Raw genomic sequence first — 23593 nt, 5'->3', positions numbered from 1 at the left:
CTGGCATTTCAGCCTCTTCGGCCCGGCTTGCTTGAATCCTGATGGAGCAGTGAGAAAGGGAGTAGTACAAAGTCACATACAACCTCTTTAGCAAATCCAATCCTAACAAATTTTCACCGCAACCTGTTGTAAGAATGAGGGGTGCTTCTAATTCACAGGGGCCAACAGAAAGGGATATAGGACTAGAGATCGGGTTTCTAACAGGGGCGCCAGAGAAGCCTACTGAGACGTTCATTTCGCCAGACAAAGGTGCGCCAGGAAGTTTCGAGTGCATAATAGAACTTTTTTTAGCACCAGTATCCAGCAGAAATGGCTCTGACACTCCTGAGGTAATTACCTCGACATAAGGTCCATCCTGATCTACTGGAACTGAAACAACTCCCTCTCTTTGTCCATGGCTGCCCTAGCAATCGTTACCCTCATTGTCGTGTTCGGTGTAATAGTCGTCAGCATAGTACTGAGCTGATCTGGACGATGCATTATTCTGTTGGTCAAAGCTATTCATGGAATTCTGAGGCGGAAAAGAAGCTGTGTTTTGGGCAAAATTTCCACGGCCCCTACCTCTAGGGGCATGTTGAACACCTCTTCCCCTTACACCTGAAACACCGTTTAAGCGTCGCGCAAGAGCCGGACAATTACTTTTGAAGTGGCCCTCTTCCTTGCAATACGCACATTGATTCGGGCCATACGGAACACGCTGATGGGAAAACTCGTTTCCTTGCGCGTTTCTTGAATACTGCGGTTGTTGCTGATAATTGGGCTGACTAGCCATACGAGGCGTATAGGCCTGCTGGAGAAGAACTTTAGTTTTTAAATCTTTCGTCTTTTTGTCTGCCTTATCTAGCTCGTCTTTGCGCCTGTTTTCATAGTACTGAGCTGTTGCTAAAATCTGCGCTGACGTAGAGACAGCCCAAGCACTCTCTGAATCTTTTAGTTTAGTGCACAGTTCAGGAAGCAAATTATGTACAAATTTGTCTACGAACAATCTTTGGCCACCCTCGGTAGCCAAATCCTGACCACTGTGATCGGTGAAAGTTTCCTCGAATCTCGTGAAAAAGTCAGATACATTCTCGTCTTTCTTCTGCTTGCATGCAGATAGCTTGTCCCAGTTTACACGTACTTCAGGCATAATTGTCTTCATGTACGCAATATTTCTACCGGGAAGTTCAGCTATTAACGGCTCAGGCTTGAAACCACCGACTTGTCTAGCATCTGTAGTCGCAATGTTCGCCCACGAGTCACCTAATTCTTGGTCATGATCCGTATGACGAATTTTACTCCATAAAGGATGTGGAACAACGTTCCCAAACAACATGTCTATATCCGCTAAATTCATTATACATGAGCTTGCAGTTTGGGACAACTCCTTATAATACCCAGTCGGGTTTTTACGGGGATCGGGTAGTGTCTGCTTGAGTGCTAAAACTTGGGTTCTTTTACAGGGGACATGTACCCATACGCGCTGGAAATGAGGCAGAACCGGTGGAACTGCAGTTGCGTCACCTTCCCTCCAAACCGGAGGAACCTCTCTCATGGGGTATTGTCTCGCTCTTTTCCTACTAGATGTACCACTTTCAGAGGATGACCCAGAATTACCACCCGTACTTCAATGTGATAATAATATCTCAACTGCTTTTTCAACGTCGGGACCCACAATCATACCCTCCTCAAATTTAAATCGTACACTACACAACTCTTGCTGGTTGCTCTTCTGACCATTATCTTCCAAATCCTCACACAGAAAAACACACATCTGCTCAAACACGTATCTTTGCGTTGGTTCATCCCATTGACGGAAAACGTTCATGACAGACTCTACATCATATCTTGCTGTGTCAATAGCCCAATTCCGTGCTAGCTTATTCAATGATTCCCTTTCCTGATAATCGGGCATTTGGCTTCGTAATTGTCTTCGTTCCGTATTGTGGGTCGTTTTAGGCGACCGAAAAAGTGGTGAAGGAAAGTTAGTAACAATGCTGGCCATTTTATGCCAGACGGAAGGTGAAAGTGGAGGAATAACTGGTGGTAGAACAGAGTCACGCAGAGCAGAAACAGAAACATTCGTAGAACGAGTATCAGAGAGACTAGAAGGTGCGCTAGGCGAAACTTTAGAAGGAACAGTAGGAGAAATAGATGTGATTGGTGAGCCTTGAGGAGGCTGCACTAGAGAAACAGGAGCCAGCTGAAGAGCAGCTGGTGAGTGCTGTAAAGGAGCCTGTATAACAGCTACCAGAGGTGCAACTAAAGGTTGCGGAGGTGCTGTGGCATTTTGTGCATAGGGTGGTGGCGAATTTAATAAGTGGGACATTAATGGATCTTTCTCGGATCCTTTCTCTTGACCCTGTCCCTTATTTGGTAACATCGGGTAACATTTATCTACTGCTAGTTTCTTGCTCCTAAGCATTTGTTCTCTTTCCTGCTCTTCCTCGTTATCTCTGTATGCAACGGCAGCTTGCACCATCAACATACCTCTTTTATTCCTTTTTGCTAATTTTATTTCTTTCTGTTTGGCTTCTTTGCGCCATAGGCGGAAAGAGTCAAACATCGCTGGCCGGGCTTTTTTCTTGAACAATTTGACCTCTAAGTTATCTAATATTTCTGAGTCGAAACTACCATATTGGGGCCATTTTAAAACACCATCCTTGTGGGTGTATTTTATCCATACTTCGTTATATGCGATAGGACCTACGCCGTGTTTTACGTAGAGCTCATACATTGGAGTTCCAATCGGAGGAACCGGACAAGAATCCTCTAATCGGGAGTCCTTACTACAACCAAGACAAAACAAGTTTCCAAGTCTGCTAACACCAGGCATCTTCACTCACTAGTCTAGCTTCAAACTTCAAAGGATTATCTATTACGATATTTCTCGTGAATACACGAGTCCTTCGGCTTTGGGGCTTGCAAGTACCAAATCAAAGCGTATCTCAAGGATACCAAAAACTAAGGACAAACTAAGGACTGGGAGACGCTCCACTTATACTTAACTGAAGTATTTGAAGATCTGTGACGTCGCTAGAAGACTCGTTTATCGTTTCGCTCTACCAAGGATCACTGGGTCCAAAACAAGGCGATAGTCAGGGCAGCAGTCCTTCGTAGCCGTCGGGACGCGGGGAACCTCGCAGCAAAGACTTTCGGAACCACGTCGACATACAGGGGTCGCTGAAGTGGCTGGCCGTCCTCCGGAATTTTCACACGAAGCTCCTCACGAACATATGGCTTGGACCGTCGCCGCTTGATACCGCCCCGAGTTGGGCGCCAACTGAGGTGCCAGGTTTTTAGGAACCCGGTGGTGCCAGGGGATAACACCCGAAGACCTCTGAGTTCTCCCTTGTTCCGGACCACAGAAACAATGAGTCTTCTATCGCAGTCAAAGATCAAGTTTTATTGTCAGCTACCAAGTAACACGTGTCCCAGAAGTACACCTCACGGACAGTAGGTTCTCGGGAGACTGTTCATTTTTACAGAGACAGCCTTCTCCTTATATACACAGTATATAGCTCCAAGCAAGAATTCTTGAGTTTATGATATGGCTGTACACATATTTCTACAATAATACAAAGAGCGAAGTCATGTAAGCAAGCCCACATTTTAGATGTCCAGTTCGTTGATAGATTACCCAGTTAGGCCTGGAACTCCCATCAGATATCGATGAAACCTCAATAAAGAAGGGCACCTCCTAGTCATAAAACTGGCCATAAACAAGGAACGTGGACAGGTGCGTGTTTGCAGAAAGCATGGTCTGTATGTAGTGAATGGTTTGTGGAATGTTATGCACTGATGTTATCGTATTCGGCCACTGGGCGAGGAGCCGCCCAAACAGGTCTGGCCGAAGGCAGTGGAGTCAGTTGGGACAGGTCAGGGGGAAGTCGGGGAAGGTGGACGTGTCCTTTTGGATCAAGCTCGACCTTTGATTGACTTATCATGAGGGCAAGACGTAAGATGGATGCCGTTTACAAAATGGAGTCTAAGGGGTCGGAACGGAAACTACGATTTAGGGGTGTTGGCAAACTTCGATTATGATGCAAATGCACAGGAATGATGTCCTAGTCATTATCGGTTCGTCGATACCAAATTCGTCATGGTATGTGGATGTTTTGTGACACGGAAAAGGACCTCAATATCGGGATAACAACAGGGTCCAGATTTTCAGAACCACACCCAGTATCATCCAAAGCCGTTGAAGCCAGCCGGAGAGTGTAGGGATATGGGCGGTGCGCCAGGGGATCAAGATGTTCTGCAAGGCCGCCCCTATGGCAATCGCTATTAGTCGTCCCCTTCGGGATTTTAGTGGATACATCAATGGGTTAGGCAGGCCCAGGAGGATATAGGAGGGAAAACGAGGGAGCCGAGTTTCTAAGTGAAGATCTATTTCATCCAGTACTTGGGACCAGTATGGCTATATGTGGGTGCAACTCCAGAGGATGTGTTCCAATGTTCCTTTCTCCCCACACTCCCTCCAACAACAGATCGCTACGTCGAGGGTCAATGCGATTCACGCGCTCCGGCATATAGTACCAGTTAGTAACTATCTGACACATGAAAGTACGCCTTAATTTCATTGCCCTTGATTCATACTCTGGACATAGTTGAGGGATAGGTCTAGGCATAGTCCTCGCAGCACACAATAGATTTGTGTGCGGCAGAGGACAGAACTCAAAAGTCAGGATACCAGATACAAGTAGGTGGTAACTCAGGGCAGAGGCAAACGCCTGTTGTCCATGGAGGGGAAATTCCCGTCCCAGAAATCTACATTAAAAATTAATTAATAGTATCCTTTTTTAAATATCTGTTTGGTGCCAGTCCATATGACTTTAATGTCTGCCTTTGGGATTCTATGTTACAAGTCCATAGGGTACATGTATCCTTTGTGAGCTTAATAAAATGTTGGAAATTCTACAAATCCTCACTCCTAGATCCAAGTACTCTCAGGCTACCATTCTACACTCTGCTCTGTATGAAAAACAGCTCTACATTTTCAAAGATTCTGCATTGATATGGCTTTCAAATTATTTTTGGGGAAATTTACATGTATTATGTATTAACTATTTCATTTTAATACTATAGGTGATTGAAATTACGGACGAAGGAAGCAAGATTTAGCACCAGGCAACTGAATGTTAGTGCCATAAGAGGGATTATTTTGAAAAACTGAAGGACATCCAGCATTCTAAGTTTAAACAATTTCCAAAAGGTGTGGCGAGGAAGTGGGAGCTGAGGAAAGTACTATACTGTGAGTGAAGTCTCTAATTTTGCATTTCATTAACCCAGAGCAAAGTCATATCTGTGCACACAGCATCAGAAATAAACCCAGAAAGACCAATCACAGCATCCTCATCTGAAATACTATCAGAAAGACAAATTACCTCAGCATGACAGAATATTGTTCATCTAAAGCATCATGTAATTCCAGAGAGGAAGCACACACTGCATAAAAAAAAGATACAACAAAAGGTTTCTTCTGCAAACCATCTAAGAAAAGACTCTGAAAGAAGACTCAGAAGGTGACACGTTAACAACCAAAAGATTGGAAAATCGCCTTTGTTCAACAACCGTTTTTAACCAGCTACACAAGTTTGAGACTATCTGCCTCGGGATATAACACCTTGACCCACTCTGCTCACTCTGGCGAAATCCTTAAAAATCCACCACTTTATTGTTTTCATGACCATCTCAGATTGTTTCCTTTTTATTGTGTACTGTTCTGTAATTCTATGTAAATCGCCTCAACATTATCTGTTGTGCAGGAGTGATATGTAAAAACTGAATAAATGAGCACCGTTGCGCTATAGCTAATGTAAATAAATCCTCGTCTTCAGAACTACACCTTACACCAAACATAGAAAGGGTAAAAGGAACTCATGTTCTGCGACTGGTGAGCCACAATAGTACTGTGCATGTTCTAATGTTCTCAGTTACTGTCATTACACCAGTGCAAAAAGGTACTTCTCAGTTTAATCATTAAATATCAGACTAACACCTTATCACTGCATTGCTAAGAACCTATACAAATAGATTAGAGAAAAACTTCAGTCACAAAATAAGTTGCTGCCGGAGAGGCTATAACCAAAAGACTATTATCTGCTAGAAACATTTCGACAGGTGTTACAGGGCTGCATCCAGACATATTTTTCTCAATTCAAGTGTTAAGAAGATTACACACAATTTCTTTTAGAGATAAATACTGAACATTATCTAAACAAGCCCAACTCTAAAATCGGGTTCACTCGTACCGTGGCATATAAGCAAGAGAAAACTAAATGTAACTCTAGGAATACACCTTATAAAAACACGGGCTGTGAGAACAAGTTCAGTGTTCAAACACGCCTCAATCAAAGCAAAATAACCCAAGTTGGGGAAATAAGTTATCTGTGCCAAAAAAGATTCAGCCATCAATCTCATCTCACTGAATTTGAGAGAATGCACACTGGGAAAAACCTCTCTCAGTGCTCTGAATGCCAAAAAAGTTTCAGCAATAAATATTATCTCACTGAACATATGAGAACACACACTGGGGAAAAACCTTATCAGTGCTCTGAATGCCCAAAAAGTTTCAGCCGTAAATCGTATTACACTGATCATATGAGAATCCACACTGGGGAAAAACCTTATCAGTGCTCTGAATGCCAGAAAAGGTTTAGTATCAAACGGCTTCTTTATCGACATGCATTAACTCACTCTGTGGAAATACCTTACCAGTGCTCAGTGTGCCCAAAAAGTTTCAGAAGTAAATCTTATCTCACTGAACATATGAGAATCCACACTGGGGAAAAACCTTATCAGTGCTCTGAATGCCAGAAAAGGTTTAGTATCAAACGGCTTCTTTATCGACATGCATTAACCCACTCTGTGGAAATACCTTACCAGTGCTCAGAGTGCCAAAAAAGTTTCAGCAGTAAATCTTATCTCACTGAGCATATGGTAATCCACACTGGGGAAAAACCTTATCAGTGCTCTGAATGCCAGAAAAGGTTTAGTATCAAACGCAGTCTATATAAACATGCATTAACCCACTCTGTGGAACACCCTTATCAGTGCTCTGAATGCCCGAAACATTTCAGTCGTAAATCACTTCTAACTGCACATTTGAGATTCCACACTGGGGAAAAACCTTATCAGTGCTCTGAATGCCAAGAAAGGTTTTGTAACAAAGAAAGTCTTTCTCGACATGCAATAACCCATTCTGTGGAACAACCTTATCAGTGCTCTGAATGCCAGAAATGTTTCAGTCTAAAAAGTAATCTCACACGGCACATAAGAATCCACACTGGGGAAAAGCGTTATCAGTGCACTGAATGCCACAAATGTTTCAATGAAAAATGGCATCTCACGCAGCATATAAAAACCCACACTGGGGAAAAACCTTATCAGTGCTCTGAATGCCCAAAAGCTTTCAAATTTAAATCACTTCTAACTGCACATGTGCGAAACCACACTGGGGAAAAACCTTATCAGTGCTCTGAATGCCCAAAAGGTTTCAAATTTAAATCACTTCTAACTGCACATGAGCGAATCCACACTGGGGAAAATCCTTATCAGTGCTCTGAATGCCCAAAATATTTCACATTTAAATCACTTCTAACTGCACATGTGCGAATCCACACTGGGGAAAAACCTTATCAGTGCTCTGAATGCCAGAAATGTTTCAAATTTAAATCACTTCTAACTGCACATGTGCGAATCCACACTGGGGAAAAACCTTATCAGTGCTCTGAATGCCCAAAATATTTCACATTTAAATCACTTCTAACTGCACATGTGAGAATCCATACTGGGGAAAAACCTTATCAGTGCTCTGAATGCCAGAAATGTTTCAATGAAAAATGGCATCTCACTCAGCATAGAAGAACCCACACTGGGGAAAAACCTTATCAGTGCTCTGAATGCCCAAAAGATTTCAAACTTAAATCACTTCTAACTGCTCATGTGAGATTCCACACTGGGGAAAAACCTTATCAGTGCTCTGAATGCCAGAAATGTTTCAGTGAAAAAAGAAATCTCACGCTGCATATAAGAACCCACACTAGGGAAAAACCTTATCAGTGCTCTGAATGCCACAGATGTTTCAGTGTAAAAAGCTATCTCACTCAGCATATAAAAACCCACACTGGGGAAAAACCTTATCAGTGCTCTGAATGCCACAAGTGTTTCAGTGGAAAATGTATTCTCACTCGGCATATAAGAACCCACACTGGGGAAAAACCTTATAGGTGCTCTGAATGCCAGAAATGTTTCAGCCAAAAATCTAATCTCAATGAACATGTGAGAATCCACACTGGGGGAAAACATTATCAGTGCCCTAAATGTCAGAAAAGATTCAGACGTAGATATGGTTACAGGCACCATAAGAAAACTCACCATCAAAAATGATTCAGTGCTCCGAATGCCAGAAAAGCTTCAATTTTAAACGCAATCTCACACTACATGAGCAGACTCACAGAGGGAAAAAACATTACCAATGCTGTGAATGCCAGAAATTCCTATTTTTTGATAGGCACATCCTCAATAACCATAATCCACTCCATACTGATGAAAACCTTATGAGTGCTCTGAATGCCTGAAAAGCTGCAGAGAAAAACGCTATCTCACCATGAGACACTCCACACTGGAGAAAATCATTTTTTTTTGTAAACTATTTTTATTGCAGAACCGTATGCACAGTACATGAATCAGTATGGGATCTGTTTGTGCAGATCCATCGCCCTCGTATCCCGCACACATGCAGTTTACACGTCCATTCAGCCCACATCCCGAAGGCTGGGCGGCGTCATTTGTTTTCATGGTGCATCATCACATTGTCTAATAGTTATGATCACTATATGAGGTGTACCATTGTCTGCTTTTTTAAGTTCCTTCCCCAACTCCCCTCTACCACTTAGCCATAGTCGGTCAGTGTCGTCTATGTAGAATCGCTAAACTTCCCTTCCCCCCCCAACTGTCATCCCATACGCCTAGCGCTGTAAAAACAAACACGTCTATGTGGTGGTGGACAGAAGCTTCTCACTGTTTATTGGGTGTGTGTGTCTGGCGAGTGTATCGGCACCGTGGCAAACCCAGTACGGGCCTCGGGTTCCTCGCACTCCTTCTCCTCCTCCTCCTCCTCCACTGAGCTATCGTGTAGTGCCTGCACCAGCATCTCCCAAGCCATCGCTGCTTCCTGGGCTCGCTCATCTGGTCCGCGACGGGCCAGTTGGTACCTGATCGTGCTCTCAGCCGCCGCCCATTTTACAAATTCGTTCAGCCATCTCTGGTGTGTCGGCCCCGTTGACTTCCACCCCTTGGTTAGTTCCCTCTTAGCTAAGAGTAGGCCCATGTCAATGAATTTGCTCGATATTTTATTTTTGGGCGTATGTGGGAACCAGTGTAATATACTGATTGCTTTATCGTATTGCAGGTCCCTATCCGTCACTTCATTTAACGTGTTGACTATCTCCCTCCAATAATCCTGCAGGTGAGGGCAGTCCCTCAACATATGCATTAGCTCCGCTCCTATCGCATTGCATCTGGGGCACACCGCGTCCTCAACTCCGAAATATTTTGCGATCTTACTCGAGGTGAGGTAAGCCCTGTGGAGAACATAGAAGTGAATTAGTTGAAAACGTGCATTTCTTGTGCTCTTTCTAGCCCTCCGCACCAGTTGGGACCACGTGGTGTCAGGGATTTCCGTCTGTAGGTCGGTTTCCCACTTGGCATTCAGTGTCGCCAGAGGCTGTAGGGTTTCACTCAGCAATCTCGAGTAGAGGCACGTCACTGCCTTGAAGGTGCCCGCCGACATCATGGTATACTGGCATGCCAGCATTGTCGGTGGTTCGGTCAGCCCTTCCCCCCAGTGTGCTTGAATAGCTCTCACCACCGCAGCATGCAGCAAATAATCTCCCCTCGGGAGATCGTAGCGCTCCTGCAGAGTCTGATACGGGGTTAACACTCCGTCTTCGTATAGATCCCCCACCATCTGCAGTCCTGCTTCTTCCCATATCTGTAGTCTCGTCCAGTCTCCGCCGTGCGGGAGTGCTGTCACCATGCCCAGTGGGAGTTCGGGCGAATATGGGTGCCGGATTCCCGTCTGTTTTTGTGAGCAATTCCAGCATAACCGGAATGTCCGTTCTTCCTGGGACAGATCTCTGAGTGCTAATTTTTGCTGCAGGGCAATGTAAGCCAGCACATGACGAGGGGTACCGTTGTCCCTCTCGCAATTTCCTGTGTAAAGGACTGCAGTTGGGCAGCCAGATAATAGAGCTCGAAATCTGGGACTGCTAGGCCTCCCTCATTCTTAGGTCGGATCAGCGTGTCTAATGCAATTCTGCGCCTGCCCTTTCCCCATAAAAAGGATACAATCGTCGACCTCAGCTTCCGAAAGATCGCCCCAGGCACCCAAATGGGAAGATTCCTGAAGTAGTATAGTAATCTCGGCAACGCCACCATTTTCAGAAGGGATATACGACCCGCCACCGACAGAGGCAGGGTAGCCCAAAAGGACATACTGCCCTGCAAAGCACGGATACAGCGGCCTATATTACCGTCCAGCATATCCGCAGCCTCGTGGTATATATGCACTCCCAGATAGGTCAGACAACCAGGTTCCCATCTAAGCAGTGGAAGAGTTGGGGCTGCTCTTCCTCTTTTCGCAGGGGGAAAAGGCAGGTTTTAGACCAATTAACTCTCAGGCCAGACAAGTCGCCGAAGCGCGCTAGCAGTCTCTCTGCACCTTCCACAGCTCCCTCCTCAGCATCCAAAAACAGGAGAATGTCATCCGCATAGAGTGAGATAAAGTGCTGGGCCCCTCTAAATTCCAATCCGTTAAAATAGTCACCCCGCCTGGTCAGTACTGCAAGAGGCTCCATCGCCAGCGCAAATAACAGGGGAGATAGTGCACATCCCTGTCTGGTACCCCGCTTCACGTCGTACTGGTGCGACACCAGAGTCCCGACCCTCACTCTAGCCCTCGCCGACGAGTACAAAACATTTGTCCAGCTGATGTACCCCTCACCTAGGCCAAAACTCTGCATCACTCTATAGAGGTACTCCCATTCCAAACTATCAAAGGCCTTCTCTATGTCAACAGCCAGCATGAGGGGGGCCCTTGCACCCAGAGGCGGATCGCCCATCAGTCTGAGCAGCCGTCGGATGTTGTCGGGTGGGTATGAATCCGGACTGGTCCTTATGAACCAGTTCTTGCATGTGGGTCAGTAACCGGGAGGCCAGCACTGTGCTCAGTATCTTGTAATCTGTCGTTATCATGGATAATGGTCGATAACATGCCGGGTCAGTACTCTCCCTACGCGGTTTTAGCAGAGGGATCATTATGGCCTCACACATAGATTTGGGGAGTCGGCCCCTATCCTTGGCTTCATTGTACATTATCAGTAGCTTTGGGGCCAGTTGTTCCAGGTATCGACCGTAGAATTCAATAGGCAGTCCGTCTATACCAGGGGTTTTGTTGCGCGCCATCAATTTCACCGCTCCCCTTATTTCCGCCAACTCTATTCGGCCACCTAGGGCGTTCGCCTGTTCCTTGTCCAGCCGTGGTAATTGCAGCTCGCCTAAAAAGGCATCTATCGCCTCACCCTGGTCTCCCAACGCGCTCTGGTATAATGTCTCATAATACGCTCTGAAGCTGTCTAAGATCTCCGGTTGCGTGCAGCAGACGCGGTTCCCTTCCCCCTGTAAGGCTAAGATCGGGTGACTGTTCCTGGCGGGGTTCGCTAACCAAGCCAGGAGTGTCCCAGTTTTATCCACCTCAACGTGTGACTTTGTGAGGTACGTCCTATAGTCAAAGCTGCGAAGGCTCCCGCGCCCTGCAGACTCTCTCCTGAAGCTCGGGCCGGTTAGGGCGCGCTAGTTCGGCCTCCCTCAGCTTGCGCTCAGCTTTTTCTAAGTCGTCCAGTAAAGTCCTGCGTATCCCCACATGCTTCCCTATACAATGTCCTCTCACTACAGTCTTGAAGGCGTCCCACTCTACTGCTCTGGTAGAGGCGGAACTCTCATTTTCAGCAAAGTACTGTGAGATCCTTTCCGCTAACGCCTCCCGAAAGGGAGGATCATCCAGCTTGTCCGGCCTCAGCCACCACGTCGGAATCCGCAAAATTTCAGTCATCCAGTTTAGAGTCAGGAGTATTGGATTATGATCGGATATTGTGCGCGCTAGGTACTCAGTCCGGGCCACCACAGGAAGCACCGACTGGGAGCTCAGGAAGGTGTCAAGGCGGACATGGAGGTCGTGTAGGCCAGAGTAGCACGAGTAATCTCGCTCCGCTGGGTGTTGCGTGCGCCAAGCGTTTACCAGTTCCCATTTCCCCTGCCATTCTAATATGCATCTTGCCAGCCTGTGTATTGGGGATGTGTGCAGTGGTGGGTGCGATCTATCCAGTACTGTATCTGCTATGGAATTGAAGTCCCCCCCATCAAAATGGGACCTGTGAGGTAGCTAGCCAGTTCCCCAGAGAGCTTTGCGAACTACGTTGCCTGATCTACGTTAGGTGCATAGATACTACTGAGTAGGATGTGCCGGCCCCTGAGTGTACCCTCAACCGCCACAAATCTCCCTTCGGGGTCTACTATGTGTCTGGTTACTTGAAAAGGAGTACCCGCTCTTATCTAGATTAACACCCCTCTAGCAAAGGCGGAATATGTGGTGTTGAATAAGTGTCCCCTCCATCTACGCTGTAGCGCAATTCCCTCTTTCTTTGTCAGGTGGGTTTCCTGCAGAAACGCTATATGTACCCCTCGTCGGACCAGATAAGCATGAATCTTGTGCCTCCTTGCCATTGTGTGCAGTCCTCTCACATTCCAAGACACACATTTTATCGTACCTGCATTATCCATTGTCCCATAGTGTTCGGTTCAGTCCAGTGGTGAACTGTTTCCAGGCAGTAGGCATGACAATGTTCCCCCCCCTCAAAACTTTCCCTCCCCCCCCTCTCTTCTCCGTGCCTCGAGCCCCCCCAACTTCTCTAGGCCCCCCCCCCAGAACAGGACCTAACTTCGTTAGAGTTACTCCCATCCAAACCATATGCGAGCAAACGTGCTCTTAAATCTTCCTACACCGCAGTCTGCACTGCAGAGGCCTTATGGGCCCTTAGGAGCGTGAACTAGGCTCAAGAACTTCAACAACAGTCCCTGTTCACCCCGCCCCGCAATACTCAGTTTGACTCACGATAATCCGGCCTAACATCTGCCCGCTCCAGCGTCCAAGGTGGCAGCCTCAATAGCCGCCACTCCAGCGGGAGTGCCATGTTCCGCTCTCAGCTCCCAATTATTTCCTCAGACGTCTGTGGCATGACCTCCGGCCCCTTCGTGCTACCAAGTTCCGAGAGCTCCGTCTCCGAGCCCGTACCCTGTTCTTCCGAGCCCGACTGGGCAAGCACCGAGCCCGAGACGTCCATTACTGCGCGCAGCGCCGCCCTCCTCTCCCCCTCCGTCTGGGATTCCGTCGGCTTCCTGGTCCTATGCCTGCGTCCTCGGATCCTCTGCGATTTCCTCACCGGTTGCCCCCGCTGTTCCTCCTCCGCTCTGAACCGTGCTCCGTCCGTGCCCGCCTTGTAGGTGTCCCACCAGGCCCATGCCTCCGCCGCTGTGGTGAAAAACAGTGACTTCTCGTCCACCACTATTCGGAGTCTGGCCGGGAAGAGTAGTGAGTATTGTATGCCTTCACTTCGCAGTTCTTTTTTGATGGCGAGGAAAGAGGCACACAACTTTTGAGTCTCGAACGTATAATCCGGGTACAGCGTGACCTTGCTATTGTCCACCTGAAAGGGGCCTGCTTCCCTGGCCCGCTGCAGTAGCCAGTCTCTATCCTTATAATGTAGCAGTTTGATGACCACTGGGCGAGGTGGTAGGCCCGGTTTAGGGGGTTTGGCCGGCACTCGTGCGCCCTTTCCAGGGTGAAAAAGGGCGATAGGCCCTCCGGGGCCACCGCAGTCCTCAGCCAGTCACTCAGGTAGCCCACCATGTCCGAGCCCTCTTTTTTCTCCGGAAGGCCCACCAGGCGCACGTTGTTCCGCCGGCTGCGGTTTTCGGCATCCTCCGCCCGTCTCTCCAGGGTTTGTATGCGGTCCAGCGCCTCCGTGAGCCGTCTCTCCATGGACTTGTGAGCCGGCACCATGTCCTTCAAGGTAACCTCCGTAGATTTGACCCTGTCCGCCAGCTTCCCGTGATCTGCTCGGAGGAGCCCCAACCCCGTCGACACCTGCACAATGTCTTGATGGAGGGCGTCTTTCGTGGCTGCAATTGCCTCCAGGATGCGGTCTTGCATCTGTTGTAGATCCGTTGGGGTCTGCGAGCCGTCCTCGGGCGCCTTAGTGGTGGGGTTTCCATCCCCCTTCGCACCCCTGGGCTTCCCCATCTTGTTCCTATGTGGTTGAACCGGATCCCCAGTGAGGCCCGCAGGCGTCAGATATTCCCCTAGATGGGCAATCCAGAGGGCGGTGGGCAGGCCGGTACCAGTCCGGTACCAGTCCGAGTCTGATCCGGGGGCGCTCCGCCTCTTTAGGCCTACACACGTACCTGCTCCTCTGCACTTGTGGGGCCTGGTCGGGCTGGCCCGGTGTCGCCGTCGGGGGCAGGCTCTCCCCAGTAACACTGATGGTCACCGTGTGCCTCACTGGTGGCTCCGCGCCGGCGCCCCCCCGCCGACACAGTCCAGGCAAGTCCCCCCGGGCCGGCGCCAGCGGCGGAGCTCGTGGGCGGCGGTGCGCTGTTTACCCGGTGGGTATTCCGCTTCCAGGAGCTCTCCTCTGTCGCAATGCAATCCTGGTCCCACTGGAAGACAACAGACGTTGATGTGGAGGGGGCCCGAGGTCCGTTGAGGTCGAGGGAGTTACGTGGCGGGGCAGGTCCCCAATGTTCAGCTTGTGCCGGAGACCAGGCCGCGGCCGAGTCCCGTCATGTGCAGCAACTCTCTCCGGGCGCCAAATGCACCCTAAGTCGACGTTTTAGTCTGTCCCCAAGCTGCCTTCAGCGCGCGTAGGAGGGTGGTAGGTGTGCCGTTCTGGGGGTCTCCCCGGTCCCTGGGTGCAATCACGATAACTAATGGTCCGCAGGTAGTCTGGCCGCCAGGTGGGGTCCCGGGCGCGGCAGGAGCTCTAGCGGCACCACCTCGGTCTCCCCGAGGGGTGCAACCGGGCCCGTCTGAGTCTCGTCCGCCGGCAGAGCCCGGATCCGTCGCAGGCCTCAAACCGGGGAGTCGCGTAGGCGGGCGTCCCAGCAGGTAGGCACACAACTCGGACAGGCCGCCACCCTCTAGACGGCCGGATCCTCCTTGTCGCCGGCAGGGCGAGCTCTGCCAGATGTGGGGCGCAGCGCGCCAGCCCTCCAATGGGGACGAAGTGGGGGCGGCCGCCCCTCGGAGGTAGTGTCCCTCTTAGGCCCGGAAGCCGGGGAGTCCCGTAGTTGTTCCCCCTGGAGAGGGGCCGCGGCTGACTCACCCGGCGCTGGGAGCTTCAGGTAGCGGGCTCAGTCGGGCAGTCTCTCAGGGCATCGGAGCAGTCGCCATCTTGCCCGCCTCCGGATCCCCGCCACGGCGGCGATCTCCCTCCGCTGCACAGCGGCTACCGGGGCAAAGCCTACCACAGAGCAGGCACTGGGGTCTTCAGTAGGAGCTCCCCCCGAGTTTCAGGGGGTATCCCCCCATCTGAGGGCGATTATTGCCAGGATTAGCAGGCGGGGTTCCGGAGCCGCTTCAGGCAGCGACCATCTCCGTTGGCTGCTAGCCACGCCCCCCCTGGAGAAAATCCTTATGCCATAAACGCTTGATTCTGAAAGACAGAGTTATGCTTCATGAGATATCCCACTCTGGGGAAAAACCTTACGAGTGCTCGAAATGCAAGCAAAGTTTTGGTTACAAATTACTTCTCACTTGTCATGAGCGAACTCACACGGGAGAAAAAAGCCTTATGTGTGTTCTGAAAGTCAGATAAGGTTTAATTACGAATACAATGTCACTTCACATGAGAGAATTCACACTGGACTAAAGCCTTATACAGGAGGGGAAAACCAGAAACGTTTTACTCCGAAAGGAGATCTCACTAAACATGAGAAATGCATCCACACCAGGTGAAAAGTAAGGCATATCTTGAGTTTCAGAAAAGCTTCTAATTGGCCAATAAAAGGAGGCGTCTCAGCAGCAGGCAAGTGATGTGTTCTTTGTTTATTTATTCCTCACCGGCCTGCCTGCTGTTTTGCATTCATCTGGAGGGCTTCGGACTCCACCACCAGAGAGTAGGACCTTCCTGGCTGCAGCATGGACTCTTCTCCAGCCAGAGCAGAGAACAGACTGTACGTCGGAGAACGGGGCACCAAAAAGAATATCAGGTATGTTATACTGGCATGCTGCAGCAGTGTGCACCTGTCTCCTCCACTCCTACAGCTTACCCGTTCTTCCTTATCCTCGCCAAGGGCTGTGGGTGCCCTAGGCAAGGAAATCGAAGGGGGCATGGGCAAACCAGCATGAGGGCCCCTGAGAGGGGGCAGTATATTAATGCAGGGGTCCAGCTCCCATTGGGGGATGTGGTGGGACCTGGGACAAGCCAAGGTTTAAATGTAGTGTAACCCCGGGCCCAGTGGGCCAATATTCTTCTAAAGAGGCACACCAAACGCGCCACTGCCCCGTCCACTGCTTTAAAACACCAACTGGTTGAGCCCTCTGGCCTTTCTTTGGTGGCTCCCACTCACCCCTTCTAATCCAGCTTTATCTCACTAGTGTTTTAGTGCTGGAGGTCCAGTGTTGTCAAGGTACAATGTAAAGGCTTGTGTTTGGCAATAGGCATAATGTAGGGGTCAGTTTGGGTGGGAGTGGCAGGATAGAGGGCAGTGTTATGGCAGAAGCAGACAGTGTAGCCATGTAGTGTTTTGAGGGTAGATTGCAGTGGGGGGGGATTAGCTTTAGGGCAAGCAGAAAGGGCCAGTGTTTTGTGGGAACGGATGATGGCAGTGTTTTGGGGAAAGGAGCTATGGTTTTCAAGGCTATTGTGGTGGGGTTGGTGGCACTGCTGTGGGGTAGAGTGACATGGAAAAGGGCTAGGCTATTCTAACTTCTTTTTGTTCTTGTGTGGAGTCTTGGAGGGTAGATTCTGCTGGTTCTAGAGCTCTTGGGCTGTCTGGTAACTACAATATACTCTTGCTGCTTCAAAGCTCCGGTCGGTCTGGGGTTCAGTACACTTCTGGGAAACTCAGAACCTTGTGGGCTGGATCCATATTTTTGAACTCCCCCTTGAAAAGGGTGGAGGTAACATGTGCGCCCATCTCCCTTTCACAATTTGCATCATGCCTGTCCTATCCTAGACAATTATTGCAAGTGTAAAAACAGGCCCCCTTTCACAGGACTGGCCCACGGATACTCTTTGTTTTGTTGCACATGTCTGTTTTTTTGTTGTTGCATTTTTTAAATTATTTGATTTTGGAGATATTAAGTGTTTGCAACAGGGGTCTTCAAACTTTTCTGTAGTGAGTGCTACTTCTGATCAGGGAAAATCTTGAGCTACTTAAGGCTAAACATCTTGCACATTGTTACCAGGCAGTTTGACAAGTAGGGCCTTTTAGATTGAAGACCAACCATCTGTCTGCGCCATGGTACTCCTATGAACTCCATAAATGTCAAAGAAAATGAAGGCACCAATAACAATTTTGGAGGCAGAATTACAGCCTATTGTTCAACACAGTTAAATCACATTCATCCTTTGGTTATAAAAATGTAGCAACTCCCAGCCGAAAAGCTGTGATGAACTAACCAAATTCTTTTTTCCAAAGTAAATAAAATATTCCTGAATTTTAAGATGAACCTAGATAATCTTTAGAGACAGATACAGTGGAGTAACGTACGGTGAATAAACTAACTTACCATTTCCTGGTAACGTGTACATTCACTCCACTTTCTGAAGAGAAAGTCTCCTATTTTATCAACACTATGAATTTTGGAGCCCTGCAGATTCTTGCCCAACATTCAGTTTCAGCTACCATTTCTGCTCATCTCACTTTGTTATTACAATGGTGCTCAAGTCCGTCTTTTTTCCAGATGCTTGGAAAAAGGCATCGATTTTGCCACTTCTAAAGACTCTTTCCCTCGATCCCTGTGTGGGATGACAGCACCCACTGAAGGCTGCACCAATGTGTAGTCTGGGACAGTGCACCTTCCATGTAATTCTGAACTGGGCCTTTAAATACGGTACTATTTTGTGTGCTTATTTAATTCAGGTAAACAAAGAATGTGGTACTACTTGTATACTCTGGGAGGACAAGGAAGATTGAATTTCTAAGGTGGCGGAAATGTTTTTGTCAAAGTGCTTTATGCCCTCAACACCCTCCCGTACCCTGAACATAATGAGATTACGTAGATTACACCTCTGCGTGCCTAATGCTGCCATTTGCATTTCAAGACCAGTGATTAATGTGTCTCTATCAAGTTCAAAGCCATTAGGCATTCCCGACCTGTCTGATACTTGCATATGGAAAGGATGGGTCATTTGGAACCTAAAGATAGATAAACATATTCATAGGTCACGATTTAAGTCTGTATCTAAAGTACAGACTTAAATAACTGTAAATTAGGAGAGGTGAGAAGTGAGAAGTTAAAAGGCAGCCGCTTATCGAGCTGCATTTGTAAGTAGGCCTCCCTATATTATGGGATCTATTCCTGCTTCATTCTTTAATTGCAATGAATACTGTAATACCCAGGAATGAAGTAATCGTCGAGCTGTTTAAATAATCCACCTGTCTTGCCACCTCTTCCACACTGCATCCTTAACCAGTGGCCTAGCCAGTGTGCCCTGGGCCCTAAGGCAAGAAAGGAAATGTGACCCCTGCCCTTTATTTGGCATTATGTGGCATTATTTTGTGGAAAAAAGCAATAATCATTCTGTGGACCCCAGTTATCAGGGGTCAGTGGGCCTTTATGGCATGTGGGACCTGGTGCCACTGCACCTGCTGCACCAATCGGAAGCTAAGCCCCTGCCCGTAACAGCTTCTATTCTAGCCCCACTGGAGAACCGAAACAGCCAAGTACTGATCTGGCCATATCTGCAGGCATGCAGCCGCCTCTTCCACTGAAGGGATTTAAGTCGCATGAAAGCAGCATACGGGAAACAACCATTTTCTGAGGCAAAGTCAACCAACACCTCTTCTGTTCCAACCTGAATCCATTTAAAACCAGGGACGAAAAAACGGTTCATCGTCATCCCTTGCTATCAGAAGGGTAAAATAGATTCATCTAACATTGCAGTGTACCACATAAAAAATTGTGATTCTGCTTACAAATTAAAACAAGCATGCATATATAAAGGGGAGCCTTTGGCCAAAATAGCCATTTTCCCTACCCATACTTTTAACGCATCTTTTACAAAAAAAATGCTAACTACATTGACATCCGGAAATAGTCATTAGCGCATACTCATAAGCAAATGACATTTAGAATTCTCTTTCACTTCAAGCTTTCAAAAGTAAATTGATATAAAAGCAGTATTGAATTTTTTGACATTGTGTACTCTTACCAAAATTTAGAGCATCAATTTTATATGATACGCCATAGAAAAAAGGAGTTCTTTATATATACTAAACATCCAGAAACATCTGATAAACCAGTAATAAAGTCACTTCTAGCTTAGTTAGTTTATAGTCTTCTTTTTTAAGAGAAATTATTTCACATTGTTACTGGATCTGCATGGCTAAACACTTATAAGGTCCTAAAGGCGAGACCTATTGGCTATGCCAATGCTTGTTATTGATTGAGTACAATGAGCAGCCGCACTTTTGATTAGGTCCTGAAGAAAGCCGCAAACACCTCTTTTGGAGGGTTAATAGGCTGAAACATGTTGACCTCTTATTAACTTTCACTCTGCTGCCCCCACTACCCTGAGCTCATTTTTGTGGTATTTCGTATACCATTCTCTATAACAAAACATGCCTGAACTCCTTCCTCTCAGTGAGGGGGTGTCTTCCCTCGACTGTAACTAGGTATAACGGTGGGAGGAGATTCCAAATGAAGAAGCATGCCAACTATGGTGGGTGAGAGAAATCTTCCCTTTAAAGGGATATTTCATCTCAGCTAGGTCTTCATTTGCAACAGTAATCCTCATAGACCCAAGGGTTGCTTGATTGTGGTAGAAATACATTTTTACCCCTTTATTGTACGTTTAAGCACAGACCATTGCTTGAAATGTTGTGATCAATGTAGGAAAAATACTCTGTGCACTGAGAAAATGTGTTAAAATAACAGAAAGTTGATAATTGCATTTAATACCTTCTCATACCTGGATTTATCTAGAAGAGAAGTCTGTTAATTCTAGCAGATTTTTGATACCACAAGGTATAAGAAATTAGGGGATCTTTATCTGATATCTTTATCAGTAAATGATCTGAAATTATTGGACATAAACTTTGCAAGTATTATTTCTAAAGATAAAGGAAGTTCTATATTTGTCTTTTCTAAACTAACCCCAGTGCGTATGACTTTAATAACCACCTCTCTCAAATGAAAATTGTGCTCGGTTTAGTGAGAAAGCTAAATGATCTAGGAGAAACCAGGTCTGCGCATCAGTATTTTTCTTAGAAAGCTTTAAGTTAGAGAGTAAAAACACTTTTTAGAATGCCCCAAAAATTGTGACAAAGATATTTCAATATGTTTGACAAAAAGAATAGGTACATTTCATGACAATATTGAAATGGGAAATAAAATAATAGAAAAAAATATTTACACCACACGACAAAAATATTAGAGACTTCATTTCAGCAATATATAGGAAATACTGAGGTTCATGTATTAATAATCCATTTGGTAAAAGTGTTTGCTTGTGGAGTCAGCACACTACTGTGTCTGTGATGGCTTTTAAATAAAGGCATTTTTAATGCACCCCATTTTACTTTCAGATTCACAAATGTCCCCTTGGGTTACTACCTCCTGTTACTGTTTTTCAGCCCACGTATGGTTTCAAAGCTTAATACATACCTTAAGGAGGTATAACGTATTTAGAAGGTACACTATTAACATTCCCCTTCAAAATTCTTAATTCTTAAATGGGCTTACTACATTTCAAAAAGGGGTTCAGCATTTGCAAACTCTGTGAATTTTCCGAACCAGTGAATTTTTTAACAATAAAACCCTTGGTACATGAGTCAATTTTTCTCAATTCCCTCCGAATTAAGTTTGCTTTAATAATGTTAGTTAAATGATAACCGGTGCACGTACCTATTTAGTGTTAGTGTTGCTTCAGATCAAATAAAAACCATCACACATAACTCTTACACAATGCTTAAAGACAGAATTTCTGACATCCAGATTTAATGTTTTGTTAAATATATTTGCAAATGCTGTCACTTAAACAGGAAAGCATCTAAACCGGTCTCTGGACATAAAATAGGTTGTAATCATAATCTTTCAATACATTTTCTGAGTTTCAGGAACAATGTGTGTCATCTGTGTTTACTCTAAACCACTATAATAAACATATTCAATGCTTTTAGATTTGATCTGTTTGTACTGGTTTCTATTGCAGACAATGATCTAGATTTAGACCAAGGATCAATTCCACCCATGGCTTTTAAAACCTATTTATAATTGATCTCTTTTATTGTTATAGCAAATAAAACTGTAATAGAACTGATCTGAGAGATGGACTTCAAGTATTATGCTCAGTCAATTTATTGAACAAACTATGGAGTTAAAATCTGAGTAGATTAAATCCACAAGCATTGCCTGACCACTGTATTTTACATCAATAGATTACTAATCCGCACATGTTGTCTAAGTGCAATTCAATCATCTTCAATTTTTCACGGAGCTCTTGCTGGGTCTGTGTGAATTCTTTTAAAATGACATTTAAATGCCCAAAAGTTCAGGAATTCTAGTTTCAAGCCTGGTCAAACCCTAATGAATGCTATACCTAAAGATGCCCTTCTGTTCCTACATTTTATTGTGCACCATGATTCAGAAATGGCATGGTTTTGCTTTCGGAGGTAAAATTCTAAACATATTTATTATTGTTGCCATCTGACACATTATCACTAATTGGGAAGATAACAACAAGTGGTCCTGTGATGCTTGCTGGAATGGGAAGTGTTTAATCAAAAGGTGGATTGAATTCAAGTTTAGGTGACAATTTTACAAAACTGTATGGATTTTGTATATATTTAAAATTGTTGATCTCCAAGAAGGCCTAAATCAATAAATCGAATTGAAATTCAAGTTTATCATTTTAATCCTATTGTTGGAAAAGATGTGATTTTGAACCCCATGAGGCGGTTCCTTTCCAGAAAGCATTCAGGTTGTAATCATGAGTCAAATAATGCTCAGGAGGTTAAAATATTCAAATTTAATTCTAATTACACATGAAATGTTCATTGTTCAATATATTTCTCTTAGTATTTTAATGTGAGGACTTTATTGCTTAAGAAAAATAATTAATATTTGTTTTTCTATATGTATTACATTAATGAAACCACTGTATCCCACCTTCTTTCTTTCCTTAACCTGTTCTTTATGAATGTTTCTGTTGTTGAACTTTAAAGACTGCCCGAAATTAAGAATTGTGCTCTATATATTTTTGCTGTGTTACAGTTTGTTGATTTTTATGTACAACTTTCGTCTCTTATGTGTATGGCAACTGATGTTCTGTTTTGCTTTAATAATCAGCTTATGTTTATTAGGTTTTATTATTCAATAAAATGTTTCAAACACAACAAATGGTAGTTGATATGTATTTACAACTGCAGCATTTTTATTGTATGGGCACTTTCAAAGAGGCCAAAAATATGGTCTGCGGGTTGACGGAGGACCACATTGGCATCAGGAGGGAGAGGTTTGGGCAGGTGATTGGGGATACATGTTAAGTTAGAAGTAGGGTGAATAACGCATGTACATTGTGTGGACTGTGACTCCTGGAGTTATTGTGAGGGATACCACGCTACCCTGTAAATGAATCCCCTAGTGATTATTATCAACAAACTTTATTCGGTTTTATAAAAGAAAAACATAAAAGTCATACATAAAATGATAAAACATTTTCCAAGTTACAGATTGACAAATATAATACATACAAGTTAATCAAAACACAAGATAAAAATTCATGAATTACAGTACCGAAGTTAATCGCAACTTGACCTGAGTCTAACAGCGAACCGTAAAACGTAAAGCATATCTAAAACAGTGTCTTTAGAGAGGAGTTGTAAAAAGATAAGAGCTGGTCTCACCCACCTAAAACCTGTTTTTTTGAGAATGGGAATAATAAATAACTTTCTAGGGACAGCATAAAAACTACAAAACATTATAAAGTGCATCATGTCCTGACAAGACTCACTGTTGCAGCTACAGGGCATGAGGCACTGGCCTCTGTGGAAGCCGCGAGGGTGTGCCATGAGGTAATGGAAGAGGTTGAGCCGAAACCGGGTCATTGAAAATGATTATGGATGCTTTTAAGCCCTATAAGTTAAGGTTCTCTGGTTGGTACGGTTTTTAACACGATGTACATACGCACACTAGGCTTACACCGCTTATTTCCCTCTCTATCACAGTGGCTCATTCCTAAAAACATTCTTTGACCAGTGAAAAGTCACTCTTACATCTGCGCTCAGGGTTAGCGAATAGTTCCTACCTACCCTGGAGAGGCCAACT

At 45.8% G+C, this 23593-nt stretch overlaps 1 protein-coding gene and 1 long non-coding RNA gene across 2 annotated transcripts in view; both read left to right on the top strand.

The window, feature by feature from the left end:
* The window catches only part of LOC144806353 (uncharacterized), an 80427-nt gene extending 74636 nt beyond the window's left edge, over window positions 1-5791 (top strand). The window contains exon 4 of the long non-coding RNA XR_013605774.1: window positions 5068-5791. This is a non-coding gene — a long non-coding RNA (uncharacterized LOC144806353). The remainder of the gene's footprint in view (window positions 1-5067) is intronic.
* A 599-nt stretch (window positions 5792-6390) lies between these two features.
* On the top strand, window positions 6391-8370 carry LOC144806345 (uncharacterized). Its single transcript, XM_078672726.1, has 2 exons — window positions 6391-6635; window positions 6720-8370. Exons 1-2 carry the CDS (start codon window positions 6421-6423, stop codon window positions 8368-8370), a joined length of 1866 nt encoding a protein of 621 aa, XP_078528852.1. The 5' UTR covers window positions 6391-6420.
* The last annotated feature ends 15223 nt before the right edge of the window (window positions 8371-23593 follow it).

The sequence above is a fragment of the Lissotriton helveticus genome, assembly GCF_964261635.1.
Source record: "Lissotriton helveticus chromosome 1_1 unlocalized genomic scaffold, aLisHel1.1 SUPER_1_unloc_65, whole genome shotgun sequence".
In the NCBI taxonomy this organism is placed as follows: Eukaryota; Metazoa; Chordata; class Amphibia; order Caudata; family Salamandridae; genus Lissotriton; species Lissotriton helveticus.
The sequence above is the reverse complement of the archived record's forward strand: the minus strand, read 5'-3'. Positions and strand labels throughout refer to the sequence as shown.

Bases quoted from the DNA above. Each gene is read 5' to 3' on its own strand.
- LOC144806345 (XM_078672726.1), top strand. From the start codon at position 6,421: ATGCACACTGGGAAAAACCTCTCTCAGTGCTCTGAATGCCAAAAAAGT. The intron at 6,636-6,719 runs GTTTAGTATCAA...GTGCCCAAAAAG, and splicing joins TGCTCTGAATGCCAGAAAAG to TTTCAGAAGTAAATCTTATC.